Source organism: Siphateles boraxobius, unplaced genomic scaffold (genome assembly GCF_051911475.1).
Source record: "Siphateles boraxobius isolate OS27281-9 unplaced genomic scaffold, OSU_SipBor_1 65, whole genome shotgun sequence".
Taxonomy (NCBI): domain Eukaryota; kingdom Metazoa; phylum Chordata; class Actinopteri; order Cypriniformes; family Leuciscidae; genus Siphateles; species Siphateles boraxobius.
In genome coordinates this window covers 8,163,062-8,187,024 of record NW_027509192.1, presented here as the reverse complement: position 1 = coordinate 8,187,024, position 23,963 = coordinate 8,163,062, and the positions used below count along the sequence as shown (strand labels likewise).

Sequence of the window (23,963 nt, the reverse complement as noted above, 5' to 3'; positions counted from 1 at the left end):
GCAAGAAAGTAATTAGTCTACAATAAAATAACCTCCATGTTTACCTGAACGTGACACTGACATGCTATGTGTTTCTGAAGAGCACAAGAATGCGAATGCAATACAACCGAACCTGGTGGATGGCATCCGATGAGCGCGTGGGGGCCTGACTGCATCTGCTTCCATCACTCAATGCCTTATCGTCAGGTTGCTTCCCTGTCCGGGCCAAAAATGTCAGCACGGCAGGCTCACTGGCTGAAGCGTCACAGCACCCAAACAGCGCCATAATAGCCCACACTGTAGCTGCTGTCCATACTAGAACTGGATTTCTTAATTAATTTGCTCCCTGGATTCATCCGAATGCTACTACCCTGCCTGAAGTAGAAATGGGCCCGAGGGCAGAATCAGAAAGAAGGGAAGGAGAAAACAGAGGACAGAAGGTAAGATGTTGAACAGGATGATAAAAGATATGGAAGAACACTATATAATGAGCAGGTATGTATGTGATGCTGTGGTGTCAGATTTTAATTCCTTTAGGGCTGTGAATTTTTAACTTATATAATGATATATCATTCATTGAACTGTCTTAGACCAAGGACAAAAAAAGAGCGTTATTATGCTTTAAGAGTGAAAGAGTGTGTCTATCCCATTGGTTGTACGCCACAATGTTGCCGCAAAATATTTGGATACTAATGCCACACCAAACTGACTGGCATTTATTGAATTTATTAAAGAAAAGGGGTTGTGTTGATTTCATTGATTTCATGCGTTTGTAATTCAGTTTAAGATAACCTAGGTAAACCATGGAGGATATTCTTTTTGCAATAACAAGATGCTTGGTGTTTCTGGGGTTTGAGGTTTCTCCCTTCACCAGGCAACCAGAGAGCACTGAGGTAACTATAGTCTCTTGAGCTTAGTTAACTGACGCCCATAATCCTGTAAGATAATCATCTTTACCTGCAGACTTTAGAAATGATGGTTGTACATTATTTTAAAGTGCATACGCGTATGTGTACTTACAGTGTACTGTACTTTCCTAAGAAAATACTGGTAATATAAAGTATGGGTTAAGGTTAGGTTTAGGAGTAGGTTCAGGCTTAGTACCTAGTTATTACCCAGTTATTGCAATTACTATAACAAGTACATAGTATGTACATGGAAACAGAACTCTAAAATAAAGTGTCGTTACACTATATTTTAAGGTGTCTTTATTACACTGTAATTGTACATTGAAGTTCTGAGTGAAATTAAGTAACTACGTACTTACTATAGGGTTATGATTAAGGTTTGGTTTGGTTTAGGGTTAGTTGCATGTGATTATGCATAATTTATAGTTATTACTGTAGTAACTACATGTAATACTGACACTGTAAAATAAAGTGTGTCGGCCAAATGTGAGTGTTGTTCCTGTAAATGTTGATATCAGATTCCTCCTCCTTTAGAAATGGGAAATGTCTTCAAGGTTGTGTCATAGCCTTGAAATGAATATGCATATTTATATCCTTAATTTAACACTCAAGATCAAGTTCAAGATGACTGACAGTTAAAAAAGTTGCATTAGTTGCATTAGTTTCAAACAGAGGACAGAAAACCACATTCAATGCTCAGCACACCCCTTCAATATCTATAAAATATATCAAACAAAATACACTAAACAATTAACTACATAACTTTTCATTGCAGAAAACTATTAGAAGCCTCATGTAAAAAGATCTACAACCGCCTTATCCTCTACAGTTCACGGGTCGCTCAACTATTTAAATTATATTTTTACCTGATTAGCTTGCAGTCTAAATGTTGGACTGAAGTGCAAAATAGCAAAGAAAACACATCTTGAGTTTTTGTCAGCGATGACTGCACGCAAAAACAAAAATGTATGCATTGCAAGTAGTGTACTCCAATTCATAAAGAAATGACTCTTTTCAAGTCAGTTCTTTTAAAGATTCACAAAAAAAAAAACTTGTGAATTCAGCTCATGGTTTATATCAGACTCAGAAACTTTTACTGGATTAACTCCCTGAATACATCTGTGAGAGTGGCTACTGAATCAACAAGAGTGACTCAAATAATACTGTATGTAAAGTGATCAAAACTAAAGGTCTAAAATCAAGTTTTGTGTAGGCCTATACTTAAAACTTGTTAATTAGTGTGATTACTATGCTACCCATATACTTGTAATATCTTTAACATATTCAATGTTGGAAACTTAAAAAGTTAAGTACAAGCTTGTAGTTAAAAGTAGCTTGAAATTTAAAAGTGCTTCCCTGACAAAAGTGGGGTCATTGTGACTCAATGCCCACGGGGCATCTGTGCTCAGATTCAGCACGTTTAAAGTCTAGGTCAAAGCAAAAATGAAATCCCTGGCAACAAAAGCAAAGCTTCTCAGAATAATTAGATGTCAGCAGAAATTTTAATTTAAACATGAATAGATGTTGAATGTTATCCTTGCCATCCTGTCCCAGCCGCTGTGTGTATGCATATGGGTTTGTGTATTTGTGTGTGTGATAAGGATTAGCCCATGTGAGGCCTGGCCCAGACTGCTGACCTTGATAGATAATGTTACTCATGCTGCTTATGCTGGCATAAGTGAGTGGGGCATTGTCAGTCTGTCTCTCTGCCCACTCATTGCACTACTCTACTGTTGAACATGGACATCTGAATATCTCTAGCATCAGTAAATACCAACTGTATTTGTGAGAGATTGGAGTGTTGTTCTTATTCATTCATTTATTTCCATCAATGGTGCTTGCTAAGATTTAGAATATACCCCATAATCCTAAAGACAAGGTTTTAGCATGCAACTTGTCCTGGGTGTTAGTGCAGCGGATATGAATGATACTCCAAAAGGTGTGTTATAACTTTTAAAAGTGTAGTATTTTTACATGGTAGATGATAAAATGAGTAAAAAGTCCCATAGACTTACACTATAGGAGAAATCTAAGACATTTCTCAAACATCATAGGGACATAGCGGTAAGAAACCACCCAGAACACCCTTGCAAACGCATAGCAACATGCTAAAAAATTCTCCAGATTAGCAACCACAGAGCAATGCCCTGGCAAGACAACATCCCACGGCACCTTGGTGTGAAAGTTTTGCACAGACATTTAGGAACTTGATAAGCACAAGTTTTTTTTTAACATAGAATATTTCAAAGTGTACCAACAGTACAGGTTATAAGTTACTTTTTAATGACAGTATGATTTTAATTAGCATGCTGAAAGCCTAAACTAATAAGGCTTGTTCACACCAAGAATGATAACTATAAAGAAAACTAACGATAACTATATTACTATCCACACCAATGGACGATATTGTTCTGTTTACTAGGTCATCTGTCAGTTCTTTAAAGCAGGATGGATTATGATTAGCTGTCAATATTTCTAATCATACATCAGCAGGAAAAAAATTTGTTTTGAAAGTGATTCCAACAATATCGTTTCTCTGTGCAGTTTCTGTTATAGTTGTGGTGTGGACTCTGCTATCCTTTTAAATTTAGAAAGACTATATCTGTATCGATATAGTTATTGTACTTAGTGTTAGCGGGCCTTTAGACGGTTTGCATGGCAAATCCCTCCCACAAAAGTTGTGCCTTTAAATGCATCTTCACTGAAGCGCTGTTGCAGCTATATTCAGGCTGACATTTTTGGACCTTGTGCCAAGGCTTGTGCTGTTTTTTGATCGGCTTGCTGAGTGTTGCGGTTTTATTTTAATAGTTAAAAATAGTCTTTCAAAAGTGTGTCTCATAAGCCAACCAAATTAGACATATAAATGGCTTCCTTAAGATCTCCCTAAATATTTAGCTTTTTCTATGATATATTATTAAAAATGACAGGGCTAGGTGACCTAACTGACTATTTGTCAGCTACATACTGATTAATTTTATTAGGACAAGTGCAGGGTTATCAACATACTTAACCAGTTAAAATAGACTGCCATCTGTAGTCTCAATAAGGCGCACATATATATGGTCATGTGCAGAAATAACGTCTTAGCAAAGGTGAAGACTTTACCTCTACTTTATCTTTTGGCTTCCTACACGTGTCACATGTGGTTAATCCATTACTCTACAACACCTGCTATTGGTTGACCCCTTTATCACCTGAACGACTTGTATCCACTTCTTGATCACTACATATGCTTAAATTGCACATCTGCCAGCTAGGTCATTAGCCATCAATCTGTTGCAATTATGAATTTACATTGTTCAACATTTGTAATATCAAAGGTGATACTGACTTAGTAACCACAACCAGTTTGCACAATACAAGTAGCATTAGATGAGCGAGACTTAGCAAGGCTAGAAAAGTGTAAGGTCTAGCATCATTTGTTGAAGCCACTGGATTTTTAATCCTTTTTGATTATCTTATGTGCCAATATTCATGATTTTGTAAGAGTGGCTTAGATGTACTTTTTTTTGGGCCACAGAGAGTCAAAATCACTCTTTTGCTTCCATGACTATATAGCCAAAATCATTTCTTATTATAGTCTTTGTTCAGTTCACAGGAATTGCTTCTATTCTTCAGTTCTTTTACTTGCATAACATTCCTCTAGAATAAGAACTTGGAAGTAAATATTATACAGTCTGGGTGAATTTTCTATATACTTTAAAATATTAACATATTTCCCAACTGTGTTCCCAACTAGGAGTGTCCAATCTTGTTCCTGGAGGGCCACCTCCCTACAGAGTTTATCACCAACCTTAATTAAACACACCTGAACCAGCTAATCAAGGGCAACGAGATCAATCGAAACTTCCAGGCAGGTGTGTTGGACCATGTTGGAGCTAAACTCTGCAGTTAAGGTTGGCCACCAGGACCAAGATTGGTGACCCCTGACAGAAATGTACCGTGAATGTGGGAATTGCAGGGGTGTCCAATCCTGCTCCTGAAGGGCCACATTCCAGCACTGGAAACAGCTAATCAAAAGTCTTGAGGATCACTCAAAATTTTCAGGCAGGTATGTTAGAGCTAAACTTTACAGGATGGTGGCCCTCCTGGAGCAAGATTTCAACACCCCTGTATTGGTTTAAAATATTTTACAAAAGCTGATCCTAATCCGAATATATCTGTGTTACCTTTGGAGAAATTCGATAGAAGAGGCCAATTCATTTGACAGTCCCCGGCAGTTCTATTCTAAAACAAATTTGTTGCCAGAAGGCCTGTAATGTCATAGTAGATTGTAACACATCCACCTCACATTAAAAACCCCAGCGACTATGTGATTGCAGGCGAAACATCTGTTAAATAACCATTGAGTGACATGATTTAAATGATGTCTAAGGACTTCCAAATGTCAGTTACAATGTAAACACAAAGCTGGTAAACACATTCCCATTCTCAGTTGATGGCAGGTGCACAAGATCCAATTTGTCCTTTCCTAAGTGGCGCTGAGAGATGTGGGTATACACATTAGATCCCAGGTCCCCATGGATGAAACAGTCAGAAATATTATCCATGGAGGCAAATGGCGGAGGTATCACTATGAAAGGCAGGGCTAGCTTTCCCACTCTCTCTGTGCTGTAGCAGGAGAAACCAAAGCCTATGTGTGCATGCTGGGAGATAAGATTTCCTCTCTGCACTTCGCTGCTGTTTGTCAGCGTCCTGGGGGAATGTAAGCAGCGGAGGGGAGGAAATATATCCGACTGTCTCCAGGAGATGGCCTATGGGATGGAGAAGTTACCAATAGTCCCAACAGAAGCCGCTTCTGCTGCCCCTGAGTGGAGCTCTACTGTCAGGGATCACTCCCCTGATGTTTTCCATTGAGGAAGAGGAAGATGGCACTGAGAGCCCCCACTGCTCACCCTCCGGCTCAGGATGGCTCCCTTGTGGAGTCTCATCCACACGTCACAACCTCTCCCTGTGCACTCCACGTTACCACCCATTTATCCCTGCCTACAACACACATCTCCTCGAGCAGAGATGCCACGTGAAATGGACTCTTAGATCCAGTGCAGAGAAATGAGTGCGACCACATCCTCCTAGAACCAGAGATTGTGTATCTTTTGGACAAGCACATGTCTGTAGAACTCTAAAAGGAAAGGATCCCATCGAGTTGCTCAATCTGGACCATGGAGCTCTAGAAGATCATCAAAGGCCAAAGTTGTTTTGGTTAAATTCAGGGTTTCCTTACCGACAGGTGGACATGATGTTGTGGGACTGAAGCCTGTGGTTACTGCAGCATGTGGAGACCCCATTATGGGTGGAAAAGGGACCACACCACCTTGCTGTGGCTTTGAGATCCTCCAGAACTGCTGGGGCACCCGACAGAGTCACAGGAACAGGAGAGTTCAACCCGAGGTAAAGATTTGCAGTGTTCTGCCAACAGTAAGTGCTGTCTCCTAAAATGTCCATCCCCTGTTAATGAATCATGGATAAGTGTACCTACAACTCTAGATCAACTAAATTGCAATTCAGCAGGTTTAATGCATTTGTAACAGTAAATGTAACAGTAGACCTTTGGGAAAATGCTTTTTTCACATTCGAGATTTTTAGTCAAGTCTTTGAAATTCTGTGCTCTTATTTACTGATTTAGTCCAATATAGGAGGGTTACATAGATTTGTGGAAAGGTTAACACTACCCCTAACCTTGCTGCCCTTTGTGAACTGTTTAATTTTAGGTTGCTTCTCCAAAAAATACAGTCAAAACATATTAGACATTTTTCTTCAGAAGGCACAAAAACTATTACCTTGCAAAATGTCTGTCATGCTCTTTTGCCTACAGTGGCTGTTCGCTGCACTGTGAGGAAAGGAGTGCAAAAATGTAACCTTTACGGCAGGGTTCCTCAAATCTTGCCCAGTGGATTTGAGGAACCTTCCCTTACGTGTACACTGGGGCAGTACCTTTAAAAGGTAGAAGTAATGTACTAGTAATGTACTACTTTAAGGTGTTTTTATGAACATTCTAGGGGTAAATAAGGTTTAAAGATGCCCTTTTTAGGGTACTGCTCATGTGACAAGCTGTTGCACTGTATTTTTTCCACATTTTTAAAAGCATGTCAAGCACCAGAAAAGTACCATAACAACGTATCAAGTTTCCATAACAAGTTATTGTATGTCTTCAGAAGGCTTGAAATATAGTGCTGGAGTCATATGGGCTGCTTTTTATGGTACTATTTTTGTAGTTTTTGGAGCTTGACAGCTGCAGTCATCCATACACTTTCATAAAGAGCAGCCTTGAAATACGTATGGACTATTTCTAACTACTTTTATGTTCAATGAAAAAGGGCTACATGTTTTGAGCAACATGAAGGGGAGTGGATGATGACTTGAGTTTTCATTTTTGGGTGAATCTCTCAAAGACAAACATTTTGGATCAAAGTGTTGGGATGATCAAAGGTTTCCTCACTCACCTCTTTTTAAAAAAAAAACATGTTCAGTTCTCTGTAGCATTTATCTGTGCTAGCAAAGGCCTTCATAGTCATAATACTTATGCTACTGAAATTATTTACCAAAGTGAGTAAATTCTATACTTCAAATGGCTGATTATAAAATGCAAATAAGCATGGTAGTCTATCACTTTTTAATCAGTACTACATCCATAACAGTGAATTTGTGAGTGGTAGTATTTACCTCACACGTTTTCATAACTGGTTTCAGTCATGCAGAGCTATTATTTTATTTAATAATTAAGCCGTGAATGGGATGGACCAGAGATTCTGACAGGCTGATGGGGATTGGGCTGGGATGGAGTTGTCATGTGTATGTCTCTCTGAGCTCCATTGTGCTGAACGAGCACTCCATCAGGAATAGTTCATCCCCATAGCTCACCATGATTATTAGAGTGCTTCCGTGTTATGTAACATAAACACTAATCATAATCAGGCTTCTTTCCCCTCCTACCACCATGAGTGTTCTTCTTTCACACACCTTTGTCTCTATGTCTATCTATCTCTGTCTTTGCTTTAGACAGTCTGGTTTGTTCTCTCAAGGGAGTAGTTGAAAAGCTTCACCCAAAAATGAACATTCTGTCATTATTTACTCAACCTCGCGTCTTTCTCAACCCATATTTTGTTTTCTATGGACCATCTTCTATCTTTTACAATGAAAAAATACCAGTATGTGGGTATGGAAAGAGATTGAGTAAATAATGAGAATGCTATTTTTTCATGAACATGCTTTAAATATAATTTAGTTTTTCACTGAAGTAGACCAATACTCATTACCTATAGTACAAATCCAAAGGCTATGTGGTTTTGTGATGCTATATGCACGCTTGTGTAATTATTCCCACGATCAAAACAAAATTCCCACCACTTTTTACCTCATCTTATCACTCATTTTAAGAAATATCACTATTTTGTCTTAAATTAGTATATACACAGGCTGTTTGAATCTGACAATCTGAAAGTGGTTTGATAATAAGCCTACATGATGAGTCATGTTGTATCAGATACAGTGCACAGCTTCCGCCTCTGCTGTGCTTGTTACATGTGAGCAGTGCAGTCTATAGGGAATAGGTGTGAAAAAAAGTGTCAACTTGCTACCTTCTATATTTGCAATTTATGAAGACTTAAAGTGTTTTGTATAGCTAGAATAAGTCAAACTAAGTCCAGTAAAATGAACTTATGTTGGGCTTTTGGTCATTTGATGATAATTCAAGTCAGTATATTGTTTTGTTTAATATTAAACACAAATCACTAGTATACAGCTCACAGAAAACCATTTTGCAATCAAGATGTATTTGTCCAGTGTAGACTTGGGGGCTCTTCACACATTTGCACTTTCCCTCTGTGAGATTTTTTAATCATTGGTCTACGTAAGTCTTCTTTTTTTGTTTGTTTATCTAAACACATTTGTCACCAGTAGCCTACTATTCATTTTGGGGTGTAAAAAGTTACAATTTTGTTACTAATGCACCTAACCAATCTCCTATTCAAATTAAAGCCCACTTAATCACGGAGTTAATAAGGTTGAGTGAGGCTCTTGGCTCTCCCACTGCTCTTCTGACATTTTGAAATAAGGTTTTGCGAATGACGATGTAGCTACTGATAGGCGTTATTTATTGGGGTCCCATCATTCGTTGACAGATGGAAACTTAAAGAGAGGGCAGTAAACAGATAGTGCCGAAGGCGGTGCCGTTGCATACTCAAAGCTGGTGTCGAAGCGAGGAAGGAAATAGTGAGCTGAGGCAGTCGCGTCTCGCGCGGCAAATACACACTAAACAACTGTGTTATAAGAGGCTGATTTGTGCCGCTGCACATTCGGACATTGTGTCAATAACTGTCCTGGATTTCCACTTTAGGATCGCCATGACTTGGCAAACAAATGCACTTTGCTATGATGGAAGGAATATGGGTTCAGTAGGTAAACGCACGTAAACACATCTATATAGAGTGAGGCTGGAAAACCTGGAGCAGACGGATAGCTTGCCTCTTTCCGTTAATCTCCTGCTGACGAAAGCTTCTCAACCTCTCCCCTCCTCATTGGGAAACACTTCATTTCGCGAAGTTCTCCCTGGTATTTTCCAGTGCTGACAGGACGGGTTCCGGTGTCTTACAGGATGCTTTAGATGCACATGCAAGTTTCCTGGTGGATTTAATAGCGAGTCCGTTCTTTTTTTTCTTCTTAAATCCTATGCCTTATGACTTGGATGTGTTGAATTTCCACGTGTCAAAAAGCGACATGTTTCCTGAAATTAATAACAAGGTAATGTATGAAGAGTAGCTATAGCCTACGTATTCATTTGCATGCACTTATGAACTCTTGTTAAAAACTTTATAATATTTGTAAAGCATATTTGGCCTATCTGATTCTATTAGTTGCACTGAAGTTTACAATGATTATTATTAAGGTTTTAAACATTTATTTTATATATGAAATAATTTACGCATATAGGCTTGATTATAGGCTACTTAAAACGAATTTGTCTAATGTAGCCTAATGGTTTTCTTAGTTCATTAGTTCAATATTTTGCTCTTGTTTAATGTTATTATTTAGGTGTGCCATAGAAAGTGTAGCATAGGCTACCACAAGTTTGTTTATATAAAATCATACTGACCTATACAATATATATAATACCATACAATTTAACTGGTAACTGGCTATCAGCCTCCACTTTTCTTAAAAAGAAAATGCAGAAATATTGTGAAAAAGTTCTTACACAGGTTAAATGTTATCTATTACTAATATCTTTGTTATTTTTTATTTTAAAAAAATATTTTTGCGTAAACTGCTTACCCATAATTATAATAGATTATAACATTTAATGTTAGCATCATATAGGCTACAGTGATTGTGTATGATAACTTGATATATTCGTTTTCACTGTTATCAAAAGCAAATGTTTGTATGTAGGCCTATATAATAGAGCTATATATTTCAGAATATATGTGTGCATATAACATGTAGTATTATATAGCGTTTTTTTCAAAGACAGAATGTGGTTACCATGGTTATAATTGTAAGGGACTATAAATAACATCCTCACGCTTTTTTTTTTTTTGTTATTTGCTCAGGTTTCATTGCTCTTTGCCTTCTTCTAAGAATCGTAACTCACAGTAACACGAGAGATTTGATTGCTCTCCGTTCTGTGTATTTTCGGTTTTATAGGTGATAATGTTTAGTGCAAGGTTACGATAAATTATGTAAGTCCCAATCCGATATTCAGCCTATCACTCTATCAGTGAGATTTTTCCCACTGCTGAATTGAATTTTGACAGAATACATTGTATCTGTTCTGTCAAAGATTGATGTTAAAGCACCCATTAAACCCTACAACCCTGTGCATGAGTATATTTGGCCTGAACATGTGATGGTAAGGTTGCTTACAAATCCTCAAGCCAGTGTATGAACCATCCTTGGTTGTCAGCAATTGATTCAGTACTGAGCTCCAAGTTACTATGAAATGCATTCATAGTCCAGAGTATTAAGAACACATATTATGTATTTTTGATCCTTTCTGGGTGTGATTTGGGTTTTTCCTATGACAATACAATACAATACAATTTTATTTGTATAGCACATTTAAAAACAACTGGCGTTGACCAAAGTGCTTAACAAGGCTAAAAGACAAACAATACAAGTAAAAATATAAGCATAAAACACACACATCATCAAGATATATTAAAAGCTATTGAGTGAAAAAATATGTTTAAAAAAAATACATGATAGTTTCTATTTGATTGAGGTGACCCAAATCCTCCTTTGGTCTGTCTGTGTATGTGATACAAAAATGTGTAAAACCATTGGTATAGGGCTTAAACACCAATGTATATGTTAAAATAGCACATTGGATATAATATTTGTATATTGTAGAGAGAAAGCCTATTGTTTAGCTCAGAGTTGTCACAATAGGGCCTATATTAGAGATTCACATACATTCATACATTTTTGCAATATGACCGATATTAAAATTCTATACTAATTAGTTTAAATAAATTATAATTTAAAAACTAAAATCAATTGTTTTAAATGCTACAAGTGAGTTTAGGCATCACAACGTCATTTAAGTATGAAAAATAGACAATTATTTTGAAAATATGCTAAGGATTACATTTTACAGTGTTGTTAAATTATTAGTGTTTTTAAGATTACGTGAGTGTTTAAGTGAGCATCCGATTATGGCAAAAGTAATCTAAATATAAAAATAGGTAAAATTACCATGTACAATGTCAACCAATTTAGATTAATAAATAAAAAAATCTGCAGATATCCTATATGGTACCAATATATTGTGAATGCCTAATCAATATAGATCAGAAAAATATCAAATTATCACGTAAGTTAAAGGAATGAATGTGATAATTTTTTTGCTGAATGAAGCTGAATGAAGCTGACTGATTATTAAATCTGAGTGAAACGGCTCCTCGAATAAGAAAAAAATGTAGGGCGGGACTTGATGTTGTCCATTGGGAATTGATTGGATCGTTGTCTTTTGCTATTGCTACAATTTCATTTTCTTACAAACTATTACGAGGGTATGCACATTAATATTTAATTTCATAATAATTATGTGCATGGATAAATCATTTATGATAAATACCGCAATATTCCATTATAAAAAAACAAAATTTGTCCATTTTGATTTTTTTTCATGGTGACATTAAGGAAAGTATCTCTCACTCTTGCATTGCACACTGACCCACATTGTAACACAAAGCCTTTATCCCTGAACATAGAAACTCAAAGGTGTTAATATTTGAATGAGTCTTTTAAAGCCCTGGGCTCACATAGCAGCTGACCGCCCGTAGTCTAAGTGTAACAAATTTTTACTGCTTGTTTTCTAAATGAATCTCTTTGCTGCTGGCTCGTTGAAGTCCATGTACTCTCTGATCCCTCTATAAGCCTGTATATTCTTCACTGCACTGTGAATTAATGTAGTTAAGACCCAACACATCCGAATAGCTAAACCCTCCGATGGGAAGAAACGCTTGGCCAAAAACCGCCATATGTAATCAGCCAGTGGATTAAGGCCACTGCGAGCCACATAAATCTCCAAGGTGTGTATATGGCTGAGACCATCCCATTGTCTGTGTGTTTCTTGGCCAATCTGTTGGACTTCTGCTACCGGCACGTGTTTGCCCGCCAGTTTGTATCTCGCCCCCACCCGAGAGGCTCTAAGTTTAGCTAGAGCTTTTCATCTGTCCTTATGCTGTCTGTCACCACTATTGACGCACGCTCCACCTGATTAAGATGGATGAGGGCCTGTTTCCTCACATGTCCGCAATCATGAATGATTGTGGTCATTGCAGGTCCCCTGATATCGTAAAACATCCGTGCACAAGTGGAACATAGTTGGGAGATGATTGCTGTGAGTGTGAAGTATCAGTGAAGGAGTCTGCACATCACGACTGACTGTCCTCTACTATGAGGTCAAACTGCATCATCTGACATGGTGGGCATCAGCAAAATGTTATTAACGTGCTTTTGAATGAAAAAGAAGCAACCTTGGTGTATCGAACATGAGTCATCAGCTGTGTTGAATAACACTGCGCAAGCAGAGATGATGCCTGAAGTGATATACGCAGAATCCCACACGTATGGCTGTGGATGTGGGTTGCAAGAGTGTGCCCACTCCTCACGCTCATGACGTCTTTCCTCCGCTCTCTTTCACAGTCAGCCAGACCCGAGGCTTTCCCTCACCCCCACAGGTCTCAGGCCGAGAACACACAAATAGGACCCAACTGCACCTACTCACAGGTGAGCCCTTATTCACAGAGAAAACAGGTTACTTAACAGTGATGATTCATTCCAATTGATTCTCAAAGGGAGTGTAAATCACTCTACAGTAAGAGCAACTCTGTCTGGGAGGAGTACTGTGAGATGGGTGCAGGGTGTTTTGGACCGTTCGGTCCACCAGTTGAATGGAATACGCAAAGCAGTTCCATTGGCTGAAAGAACTTTTAATGGGTATTGAATTCAATGCCTGACTAGAAGTCCTACAAAATAGCTTTGTGTTTTACATTAACATTCATGAGTTTTGGGATCAGTAGGATTTTTTTTGTTTTTTGAAAGAATGCAATACATTTATTCAGCGAGGATACACATACATAAGTGTATGCTATTGAACTATTACTTTTAATTGTAACATATAACAGCATATAAATACAAATAGATTGTTAAATTGAACATTTCTAATTCTTTGTTTTCTTTTAGTTAGCTAATGTTTTGCTAGCTGACCGCACAGGGGTGTGTTTCCCAAAGTCAACTAAATGGTCGCAAGTTCCGTTGGTACCAATGGAGTTAAATGGACTTGGGACCATAGTTGGCTAACAATGGTTTTGGGAAACGCAACCCAGCGTAGTAGCTTAGAATACCACTAGCTGATTGGCCTACATGCTTAGCCTAAACACTTCTCTCTTTTTTTTAATCGTGCATAACGAACAGCTACCCCAGGGATCCTAAGTAGACTTAACCCGAATTGTAACCACCATTATGGGGAACATGTCCCTTTTAACTAATTTTAACAATATTTTTAAATTATATCAATCTAACATTTGACAATCTAGATATGTTAACGGTGAAGCATGTGTAAATTCTGTGAAATTAGCGTCAATTTAACATTAAACATTTGACTTAATAATAAACAGCAGTATTTATGTAGGCACTTCCATTGTGTGTCCGCTATCTATAGATGACAATGCATGATCCCTCCAGCACCTATGGAAAGCGCTTGTGTTAAATCTTTAATGTTAATATGAGATGACCCCCTTACAGCTGTCATTAACTAAAAGCAATCTCTTCGCAGGTGTTAACATCCGCTTATAATAAAGTGCTTGGCATAGTGCCTCTTAATGTCAAAATCCCTAGACTCAATCGGGGTTTTAATGTACCTGAATGGTGGACGTTGTTAACGCACACCATACTGTATTCTTGCAGGTTTCTTCAGGTGCCCCTATACGCTATATTTAGCTACTGTTTCTATGCGTCATGATCAAGTTGGCAGATGCCGCAGTATCCCCAGAACATATGAGATTGAATATCGCATCTATCTATAGACGCACTTGCTCGTTTTTTTCAGCCCAGAAGTTTGTCGAGCACTGGCTTTGAACCGTGAGATGGGGGAAAACCTGCAAGCTACGAACAAGCCCTCCCTTGTGCAGTGCCCTATATTTGTTTTATGGCAAGGGAACCTTTCATTTTATTACTTCCAAGAGAAGATAATGACAAAACTAGGAACCACGTTGGGGAAAATCTGTATCATTCACTGTTATTACACCCCAAATGTAAGATTTAGAGTTACATGTTCATTGCTCTGATGGGTTGTGAAAGACTGCCCTATCGCTGCTTTTGTCCCCTCCTCGGTCTCAACCGCCACTGAAATTCCATCCTCTAGGCAGGGGGTCCGGTTCACATGGGGCCGTTGGCCACTCAGCTTGTGTGAAGCTCACGTATCTTTCCCCCCGTTTGTCCCTTGTTACTGATTTGTAGAGTTTTTCATGTTGAACGGTACTCATAGTATTGTGTCTTTTTTTTTTTTCTTCTAGAAGTGTGGGACGGGAGTTGGTACTTTGCCCCAGCTTGAGGCTCCAGTCAAGCAAGTTTTGGTGACCAATGGCAAACTTCTTCATTCGAATGGAACCTTACCCAGTATCGTCAAACAGTTGGTGCAAAGCACTCAAGGGAATCAGGTGGGATAACACTCTTAAGTTTAGCCAAAAAAGAAAATCTGTTCATTGTTTACTCACCCTCATGTATATCCAATCCCAAATTACATTTTTTCTTCTGTGGAACACAAAATGAGACTTTTTGATGCATCCTTTTTTTCATATATCATCCGTTAACAGCAGTCATGTCTGTCAATCTCCAAAAATCCCAAATAGCCCATCAGAAATTCTATAAAAATAGCCCAGAAGACTAGAATAGTGTCTGAAATAGTGTCTGTTCCTCAAAAGACTATTTTTTGAGAAAAAACAGCAATATATGGGTTTAGAATGAAATGAGGGTAGGTATATAAAAAAAGAATTTGAGTGAACAATTCATATAATAGTCCCAATAGCCACATAAAACCTCATTTCCATCTGACGTCCATTTCTTGTAACTCAGGAGGAGAGGCAGAGGCCGCAGTTTCCCAATCGCTTTGGTTCGTCGGTGGAAAACCTCTCCGAATCCTTAACCAGGAGCATCATCAATAAGTTTGAGAAGATCAGGACATATGAGGGACAGAGGCTGCCTATGTCTCCAACAAGTATGAAGTGCTCTAGATTTCTGTTTGCATTTCATATATTGAGAAATTAATAGGTGGATTTTTGCTCTTCCAGCTGAATCGGAAATAATAACTAAAAATAGCATTGGAATGGTCTGATATTTCACTGGTTAATTGGATTATATGTTCACTATTTATGTGTGTCTTCCTTAATCTGCAAAACAGCGGCACTGAAGCACTTCCAGAACCAGCTAACAGAATATGAGAGGGAGGAGATAATGGACTACTCTGAGATCTGGTATCTGGGCTTGGACACTAAGAAGATTGAGGGCTCCCAGGGATCCCCACAGAATTCAGGCTATGACGATGAGCATGGCAGCTACTTAAAGGTTAGATATGACATATCATATATCTTACTGTGATTACATTACTTTTGCCTGGCAGTGTTATTTTTAGTATCACTAAGATTCTATTATAGGTTTTATTTCAAATTTGAATTACCTTCTATTTTCATATTGTATGTTTTTATTTTTATTTTAAAGTATTAGTAATTTTGTTGGGTGTATTTGCCATTTTTTTTATTAGTTTTTGTTGTTTTTAAATATGGCTATATAGTATTTTATAAATTGTATTATATATTATTATTAGTGCTGTTAAATCGATTAATCGCATCTAACATAAAAGTTTTTTTTTACATAATATTTGTGTGTAAATATGTTATTATATGTATATATTATATACTGTGTGTGTGCGTGTGCGTGTGTGTGTGTGTGTGTAAAATCTATTAAAATCTGTCAATTTATTTATTCACATGTATATATGAATAAATAAAAAAATACATACATAGCTTGTCTTACTGGGTGACACACTGACCTCATTTTCAACTTCTCGATTAATGATGAAATTGCATTACAGCACGAGACTGGCGAATTCAGCTGATTTATGCTTCCAGACCCTAATGTCTGCTGTCCCACCCTATCTTCCTTAAATGTGCCTTTTCAGAACGACATTCCTCAGGATTACCGGACATTAGACTGAATGCCTTCAGGCTTGACGATTTAAAGAGTCATACAGCTAAAGGTTGCAGTCAAAACATGTAAACAATTTCACATGTCTGACAGATCCTGATATGTGCCTTAATGTTAGTTGGGAAACCAACCAATAAGGAGTGTTTATGCATTTCAATATTACCATTGCAGTGTTTCTAAGTAACAGGAAGTCTGCCACTGCAAAGGAGATGTAAATAATTATGCTGACCTGTTTGTCAGCTGACTCTGTCCTCTAAATACTCTGTGCAGGTCCAGCATGACCATATAGGTTATCGCTATGAAGTCCTGGAGGTTATTGGGAAAGGATCATTTGGCCAAGTCTTGAAATGTTTGGATCACAAGACAAATGAGATGGTGGCCATCAAGATCATTCGAAATAAGAAGAGGTAAAACGAACCTCCAGTCCATGTGTTCATTCTCATTCCCATGCAATCTTTAGTACAATCGGGGTTAGCGACCTCTAGGGGGTCCGTGGTGATATTGCAAGGTGTCTGTCAATTATTGTTTGACTATATGAGTATAAGAACAATCAAAATACTAAATATTAAAATACTATTTATATAATTTAAAATAATACACTACTTCATTTAAATAAATACAAGTTAAACTTAAAGGGATAGTTCGCCCAAAAATGAAGATTCTGTCATCATTTACTCACCCTTATGTTGTTCCAAACCTTTATGAATTTCTCTCTCCTGCTGAACACAAAAGAAGATATTTTGAAGAATATAAATAGCCAAACAGTTGATGACTTGGAGGGGGCATCAACTGTTTGGTTACAAACATTCTTTAAAATATCTTCTTTAGTGTTCAACAGAAGAAAGATGAATACGGGTTTGGAACAACTTCTTTTTGGGGGGTGAACTATCCCTTTAAGAGGCTAAAGTTTTCATATTTATCTCATCATAAGGCCATCAAAAGGTCTTTAATCAGCGCTCAATCAGGTCAAAGTTTACACTGGACCTGATACACTGTAGGGTGTTAAAAGGTGTCTGTTGTGTATCACATTACGTGTCTGGGCAGAACTGATCTCATGCCTTTGACTTTGCCTGATGCTTTAACTTAAAACCCTTTCTAAATGCAAAGCTCAGTGCTGAATACTGTAAAGCTGCTCTGTACGATAGAAAAATAGTACAAATTAGCAGCAGATTGTTAAAGTTGATAATAAGTAAGTTATTTTTCTTTTGAACTCCAGGTTCCATCATCAGGCTCTTGTAGAGCTAAAGATCCTGGATGCTGTGCGGAGAAGAGACAGAGATAATTGCCACAACGTCATTCACATGAAGGAGTACTTCTACTTCCGCAACCACCTGTGCATCTCCTTCGAGCTGCTGGGGTGGGTGGAAAAAAAATGGATTCATTTAGATGGACACATGAGCGGTTTCAATTTATAAATCTGTATAGTAACTCACGTTAAACATGGGAGTCATAGACTGAACTTAAATAGAAAACTTCCCTGTAACTACAGCTTATTATAGATGCCTATTTAAAGGAATTATGAACCCATTTTACTTTCATATTTATGAGTGAAACAGGACATCCAATAAAAAAATATACTAATAATTAATTGTAATTAATTTTTTTAATATATTTATTTATTTAATAGTCCTTTTTGATTTCATGTTGACATTAACTAGTGCAGATCACCATATTAGTTATGAATCATTAGTTAGATGTCATATTAGTTCTGATTTATCAACCGGCGCAATGGTTTGTTCCAACGGTGGCCATATTGAAGTGTGAAGTGAGAGTTTTCCACTCAAGACCTTTTGGGCTCTGGGTAAAGTGATCAATTAAAAGACACTTTGCAGGAAAAGCAGCTTCATCTCTGGCAGCCTGACCTTTAGAGGACATCAGATGCGTAGTCCCTGTCTTCGGTTACCGTCACAGAATCCTTTAGTTAATGCCTTGATTAGGCCCCTATCTTTTTCCTTGCCCACTCATGGTGTGAAGTCTTCGATTACATTAGGCTTTTCACAGCTGCTGTTTTGGGCCTCCTTACTGTCAAAGATAATGACTTTCATGGCTTCCCTCTCAAAGGACTCTTTAGCATAATGCTTAGCGGTTAACACAGACTAATAGTGAGATTTTGTTTTTATGGTCATGCTTAAAGACAGGAGGTTGTTAAATGACATGTTGAGTGAATGTTGTTGAGTGAATGTGTTTGTGGAAAGTTCAGTGTGAGGTATAATGCCAAATTTAATGTGCTGCCCTCTAGAGGCATTTAGATAAATGTTCCTACTGCCTATACTCTAATCCTAGTAGTTCACAAGGTATTATCCATGAAGATCACCCTGTAACATCATCACAGATATGTTGATTGTCTATGTTGTCTCCATACAGAGTGAACCTCTATGAGCTTATTAAGAAGAACAACTTCCAGGGCTTCAGTCTGGGGTTGATTCGGCGTTTTGCTCACTCACTGCTCAAGTGCCTCCAGATGCTGCACAAGGAGAAGATCATCCACTGTGACCTTAAACCGGTAAACATCACCACTGAAGTTTGTCAAATGTGAATCACCCCAAAATGAAAAGCAAATATAAGAAAAATGTTTTGCAATAAAGATTTGTTTTTTATAGGACCACTACAACATTACTATATTGACAGTTCAGCACATTTCACTTCTAAAAAAAATGATGCAAAAGATTTACAAAAGATTTCTATTTCAAATAAATGCTATTTCATTCGGACTTTCTAGTCTTCAAAGAATTATGAAAAAATGTATCCGTTTCCACAAAAATATTAAGCAGCAAAACTGTTTTCAACATTCATAATAATAATAAATGTTTCTTGAGCACCAAATCATAATATTAGAATGATTTCTAAAGGATCATGTGACACTGACAACTGTCGTAATGATGCTGAAAATTCAGGAATAAATTACATTTTAAATTTTATATAAATAGAAAATTTTAAATTTAACATTTTTATTTGTATTTTTTATTTAAAAAAATGCATTAGAGACTTATTTCAAAAACAAAAATCTTACTGACTCCAAAGTGAACAGTAGTGCATATTAAAATATATAATATTATGTAATTAAGAAAATAATTATATTTATATTTTGTATTTATATAAAAAAGAATGTGTTAAAATCAGTACATTAAATGCTACTATGATATGTAAACAACTCACAATAGTAATATTGTGAATTATGAATTGTGAACTTCACATATTTATATAAAATGCTTAATTATTTATTTAACGTTAAAGAACGTTATTTTGCAGCTTGGACAGTCAGCCAGATAACTCCTTTAGCTGTTTTCAGTTTCAGTTCAAAGATATACATACATTAACCAGTGAAATGACCATCATGACAAAGCATTATTATTTATCTCTTAATAGGAGAACATACTCCTGTCCCAGAGGGGACAAGGAAACATCAAGGTGGTCGACTTTGGATCAAGCTGTTATGAGCAACAAAGAGGTAATTACAAAACCCTTGTACAATGAACACATCACCAGATTTATCCTGATTCTGTCATTTACTCTGCACTGAGTAAGACTAAGTGTAGCAAAATCTGCAATTGTTTCATTAGACACCCTTGACATAGAATTTGGGAAGCATTAAATGCTCCCTTTATAAAGTATAATAATATAGGCTATTTATTTTGCTGTTCTAACAATGCACACTTAAAGCTGCATTTTATCACATGCGTTTAGCTCTATTTTTCCTCCACTAAAACAGACCTGTGACCCATCAATTGAGAAACAATGATTTAGTGCTATTTGTTGCATTAAGCTAATTCATACTGTTGAATTCATGTAGCTCTAATAGACCGCTTGTATTCCCATCTACAGTGTACACTTACATTCAGAGCCGCTTCTACCGCTCACCAGAGGTGATTCTGGGCCACCCGTACAGCATGGCCATAGACATGTGGAGCCTGGGCTGTATTTTGGCAGAGCTGTACACTGGCTATCCCCTCTTCCCAGGAGAGAGTGAAGTGGAGCAGATCGCCTGTATCATGGAGGTGAGAGATCCTATTAGTACTTAAAATTAGTTAGACTTTCTTTCTTCTGTGAAACACTTCACTTCAAAAATTTATACAAAGTAGAATAAAAGTATTGTAAAAACTTTATATAAACTCATTCACAGTTCATTGTTATTGCATGGGGAAAAAAGCATAGAAAATAAGTCTTGAAATGTTCTCCTTTGTGTTCTATGGATGAAAGAAAGCCCTTTAAATAACTTCATGTTCTTTAATGATTTTTCTATAGTTATTCGAAATGCATTGGTTGCTGAAAGAATTACTTTTGATTTTGTAGATCATGGGACTTCCTCCAAATGATTTTGTTCAAAGTGCATCAAGACGAAGATTATTTTTTGGTAAAATGACAAAATACATGATTCCTTACAAATAACGGTAACACTTTATGATAAGGTTCGTTGTTAACATTAGTTTACTACATTAGATAACATGAACTAACAATGGAAAATAATTCTAAAGCATTTATTAATCTTAGTTCATGTTAATTTCAGTATTGACTAATACATTATTTTAAAAGAAGCTAACACAAAAAGTGAACAAAGCTTAATAAATAGGCTATTGTAACAAATAAATTGCACATTGTTAATTAATTTTAGGTATGCTTTACCTAATGGGTTCTAATTGTAAAGTGTTACCAAAATAACATCTAATTTCAAATGCATTTTGTTTATGCATTTGAGCTTTCATTTTGATTGACATCTTACCTATATAATGCTCCAATCAGATTCCAAAGGAAACCCAAGGAATATCACCAACAGCAAAGGGAAAAAACGTCGACCCAACTCAAAAGATCTTGCCAGTGTGCTGAAAACCAACGATCCTCTATTTCTTGACTTCATTCGACATTGCCTTGTGTATGTAAAGTGATGAATGACTTCATATTTGTTATCATCACAACACACATAAATAGGCTTTTTTAACCTGTACCATTGCGTTCTTGCAGGTGGGATCCTACAAAACGGATGACACCTGATGAAGCGATGCAGCATGAGTGGATTACAGAGGGCCGTCTCAACAGGCTCCATCCTAAACCTCGACCTATGCGGAAAGACATTGACAACAATTATGACTTCACTTACCGCAAAGTGACTTCAAACAGGACAGGCAAGGGTCACAATATGTGCTTGTAGAGTAATGATTGATCATTACAATTGATAATGATATACAGTGACGTCAAAAATTGTTCGACATGTTATCATGCTTAAAAATGTATGAATGTCTTGAATGAATGAATTTATTACTAGTTCAAATAAAATGTTATATAAAATAATTAAAATATTAGAGAACCTCTAAAGGGACATTTACATTCCCCTGAGAAACTTTGGATTTGAGAAACATTTGCATAATATCATTTATATCTTTTCTCTTTCCATAGCCGATAAATCTGGATCTGAGGACAAACTTAAGAGGGTCAATGACACTACAAGCAAAGGAGGCAAGACAGTATCAGAAGAGCGTTTGCGTCCTATAGGAGCCTCAGCCGAGGAAGAAAACTGCGAAAATTCGGGCAAAAGTGTGAGCAAAGACAGCAAGTCGGACTCTAGTGGAGAGCGGTCCGTTCAGATCATCATCAAATCTGAAGAAGGATCAAGCACTGATTCTTCGGAAGGACAGGAGCCTCAGTTTCTCCCCCCCATTGTCTAACACCCCAAAGAAAAGCACAAGTAACGTCTTTATAGCGTATGATTTCTACTTTAGCCGCTTGGTCTGGAAGTTTGACTTTGTTTTATGGCAAAAAAGTAAAATGTCAAACAAATAAAAAAAATTGTTGTGTGGTCTGTAAAGGTGCGGTCACAATAGAGTTTGAGGGTGTAAAATTATTTTGCGATAAATGTTGGCAAGATGATGTGATGCTGTAAAGCTTCTGTTTTTAATAATAAATAAATCACAAATTATAAAATAAAATAGATTGTCTATAGTGCAACCTCACCTTCACTTTCCAGTCTAGAGGAATTAGATTGGTAGTTAAAGAGCGATAGTCTATTCAAATGTTTTGTTGATTTTTAAGTAAAGTGAATGACTTGGTATCATTTTGGTGCTTGTGTTGTATTTTGAAAGGATTATTGCTATGAAATTGTGTGAAACTCTGGCATATTTTGCAGTGCATCATGCTATGTGCATGTTTATTGGGTCTAGTGTGCTTTTTCATTTTTCTTTTAAAAGTATCAAAACTATTAGCAATGTCAAAAATAGAGCTCAAAGCTAACCTTGGGTACCAAAGCTGCTTTATTGTGCAATATTACTGCATGGATTAACAGTGTTTGTATGTTTTGTTGTCATTTGCCAGGTTTTTTTTTTTTATTGTTTCTATGAGTTATTAAGCTGTGCAATAATTAGCCTACTGAGCCAAAGAGATTGATCATAGACATTTTTTTTGTAGAGAAACACATCATCAGACTAAATCTGACGGAAAGCACACTAGATCATCAAAGTGTGCACAATAGTTGCGTGATTGTATTGATGATGACCGATAATGATGGCAATTGTTGTTGATGAAGATGGTTATGATTATTATTATTTAGATTCAGAGGGAAGGTCAAGAATGATGTTTTTAAAGTTGCTGTTTAAAGTAAAATTAGTGCATCATTGTATGTTCATACAGAATGAAAATACATTTTATGGATTGTAATAGTTTATTTTTCTGTATATAGAATTCTTAAGGTAAATACTATCCTCCCTATATGGATGGCACCAAGTCATGTAAACATTAGACAAGGTTTTACTTGTTCTTGTATTGTTTATCTGTCATAATTGAAAAAGAGATTTTTACTACCATATGCTATCTATATCTCCCTTGTTGTTTCTTGACAGAAGAAAGTCTTGGATCAAGGGTGTTAGGTAGTGCCTTTCAGTATTAGAATTAAATAATCTAAGTTGTCTTCTCAATAATTTCTGTAATATACTGTCATATCTATGACAATAAAAATGTAATACCGTTTGTTAAATTTATGAATGCACAACATGGTCTGGTCTTTATTTTATTCTGTTTATTTTATTTACTCAAAAATGGCATTTATGTGTATCAAGGAGATGTGTAGCTACTCATTAAAATAAAAAAATTCTGATAAATGTAATATTTTCACACTTTTAAATTATATTTTATTTAAAGCTAGAATAACTTATTTTAAGAATATACTATTTAAACTGAAAAGTTACCCTAACTGATAAATAACCAATAACAAGTAGCATAAATTGTGTGTTTTTTTATGTTTGTCAATGCTATTTATTGTCCATATGCAAAGGTGGACATAAAAGTACATTTACTTGAGTATTGCTTAAGTATACTTTTTGAGTATCTGTACTTTACTTGAGTATAATTTTTTATGGAAACTTTTTACTTTAATTTGAAAGACAAATA

The 23,963-nt window shown here is 36.6% G+C and overlaps 1 protein-coding gene across 3 annotated transcripts; it reads left to right on the top strand.

The window, feature by feature from the left end:
• Nucleotides 1–241: 241 nt before the first annotated feature.
• Nucleotides 242–23,562, top strand: dyrk4 (dual-specificity tyrosine-(Y)-phosphorylation regulated kinase 4). 3 transcript variants are annotated; one of them, XM_077210659.1, is made up of 14 exons: nt 242–419; nt 6,118–6,278; nt 14,906–15,049; nt 15,465–15,606; nt 15,790–15,953; nt 16,863–16,999; nt 17,809–17,949; nt 18,957–19,095; nt 19,959–20,040; nt 20,415–20,587; nt 20,883–20,943; nt 21,330–21,459; nt 21,549–21,709; nt 21,981–23,562. In XM_077210659.1, the coding sequence occupies exons 2-14, from the start codon at nt 6,177–6,179 to the stop codon at nt 22,247–22,249; spliced, it is 1,845 nt and encodes a 614-aa protein (XP_077066774.1). In that variant the 5' UTR covers nt 242–419; nt 6,118–6,176; the 3' UTR covers nt 22,250–23,562. The 3 variants fall into 3 exon arrangements, with proteins under 3 accessions (XP_077066774.1, XP_077066773.1, XP_077066775.1); XM_077210658.1 differs by lacking the exons at nt 242–419; nt 6,118–6,278 and adding exons at nt 8,879–9,626; nt 13,035–13,118; XM_077210660.1 differs by lacking the exons at nt 242–419; nt 6,118–6,278 and adding an exon at nt 8,952–9,626.
• The last annotated feature ends 401 nt before the right edge of the window (nt 23,563–23,963 follow it).

Bases quoted from the DNA above. Each gene is read 5' to 3' on its own strand.
- dyrk4 (XM_077210658.1), top strand. From the start codon at position 9,555: ATGCCTTATGACTTGGATGTGTTGAATTTCCACGTGTCAAAAAGCGAC. The intron at 17,000-17,808 runs GTAAAACGAACC...TTTGAACTCCAG, and splicing joins ATCATTCGAAATAAGAAGAG to GTTCCATCATCAGGCTCTTG. The intron at 20,588-20,882 runs GTGAGAGATCCT...TTGATTTTGTAG, and splicing joins AGATCGCCTGTATCATGGAG to ATCATGGGACTTCCTCCAAA.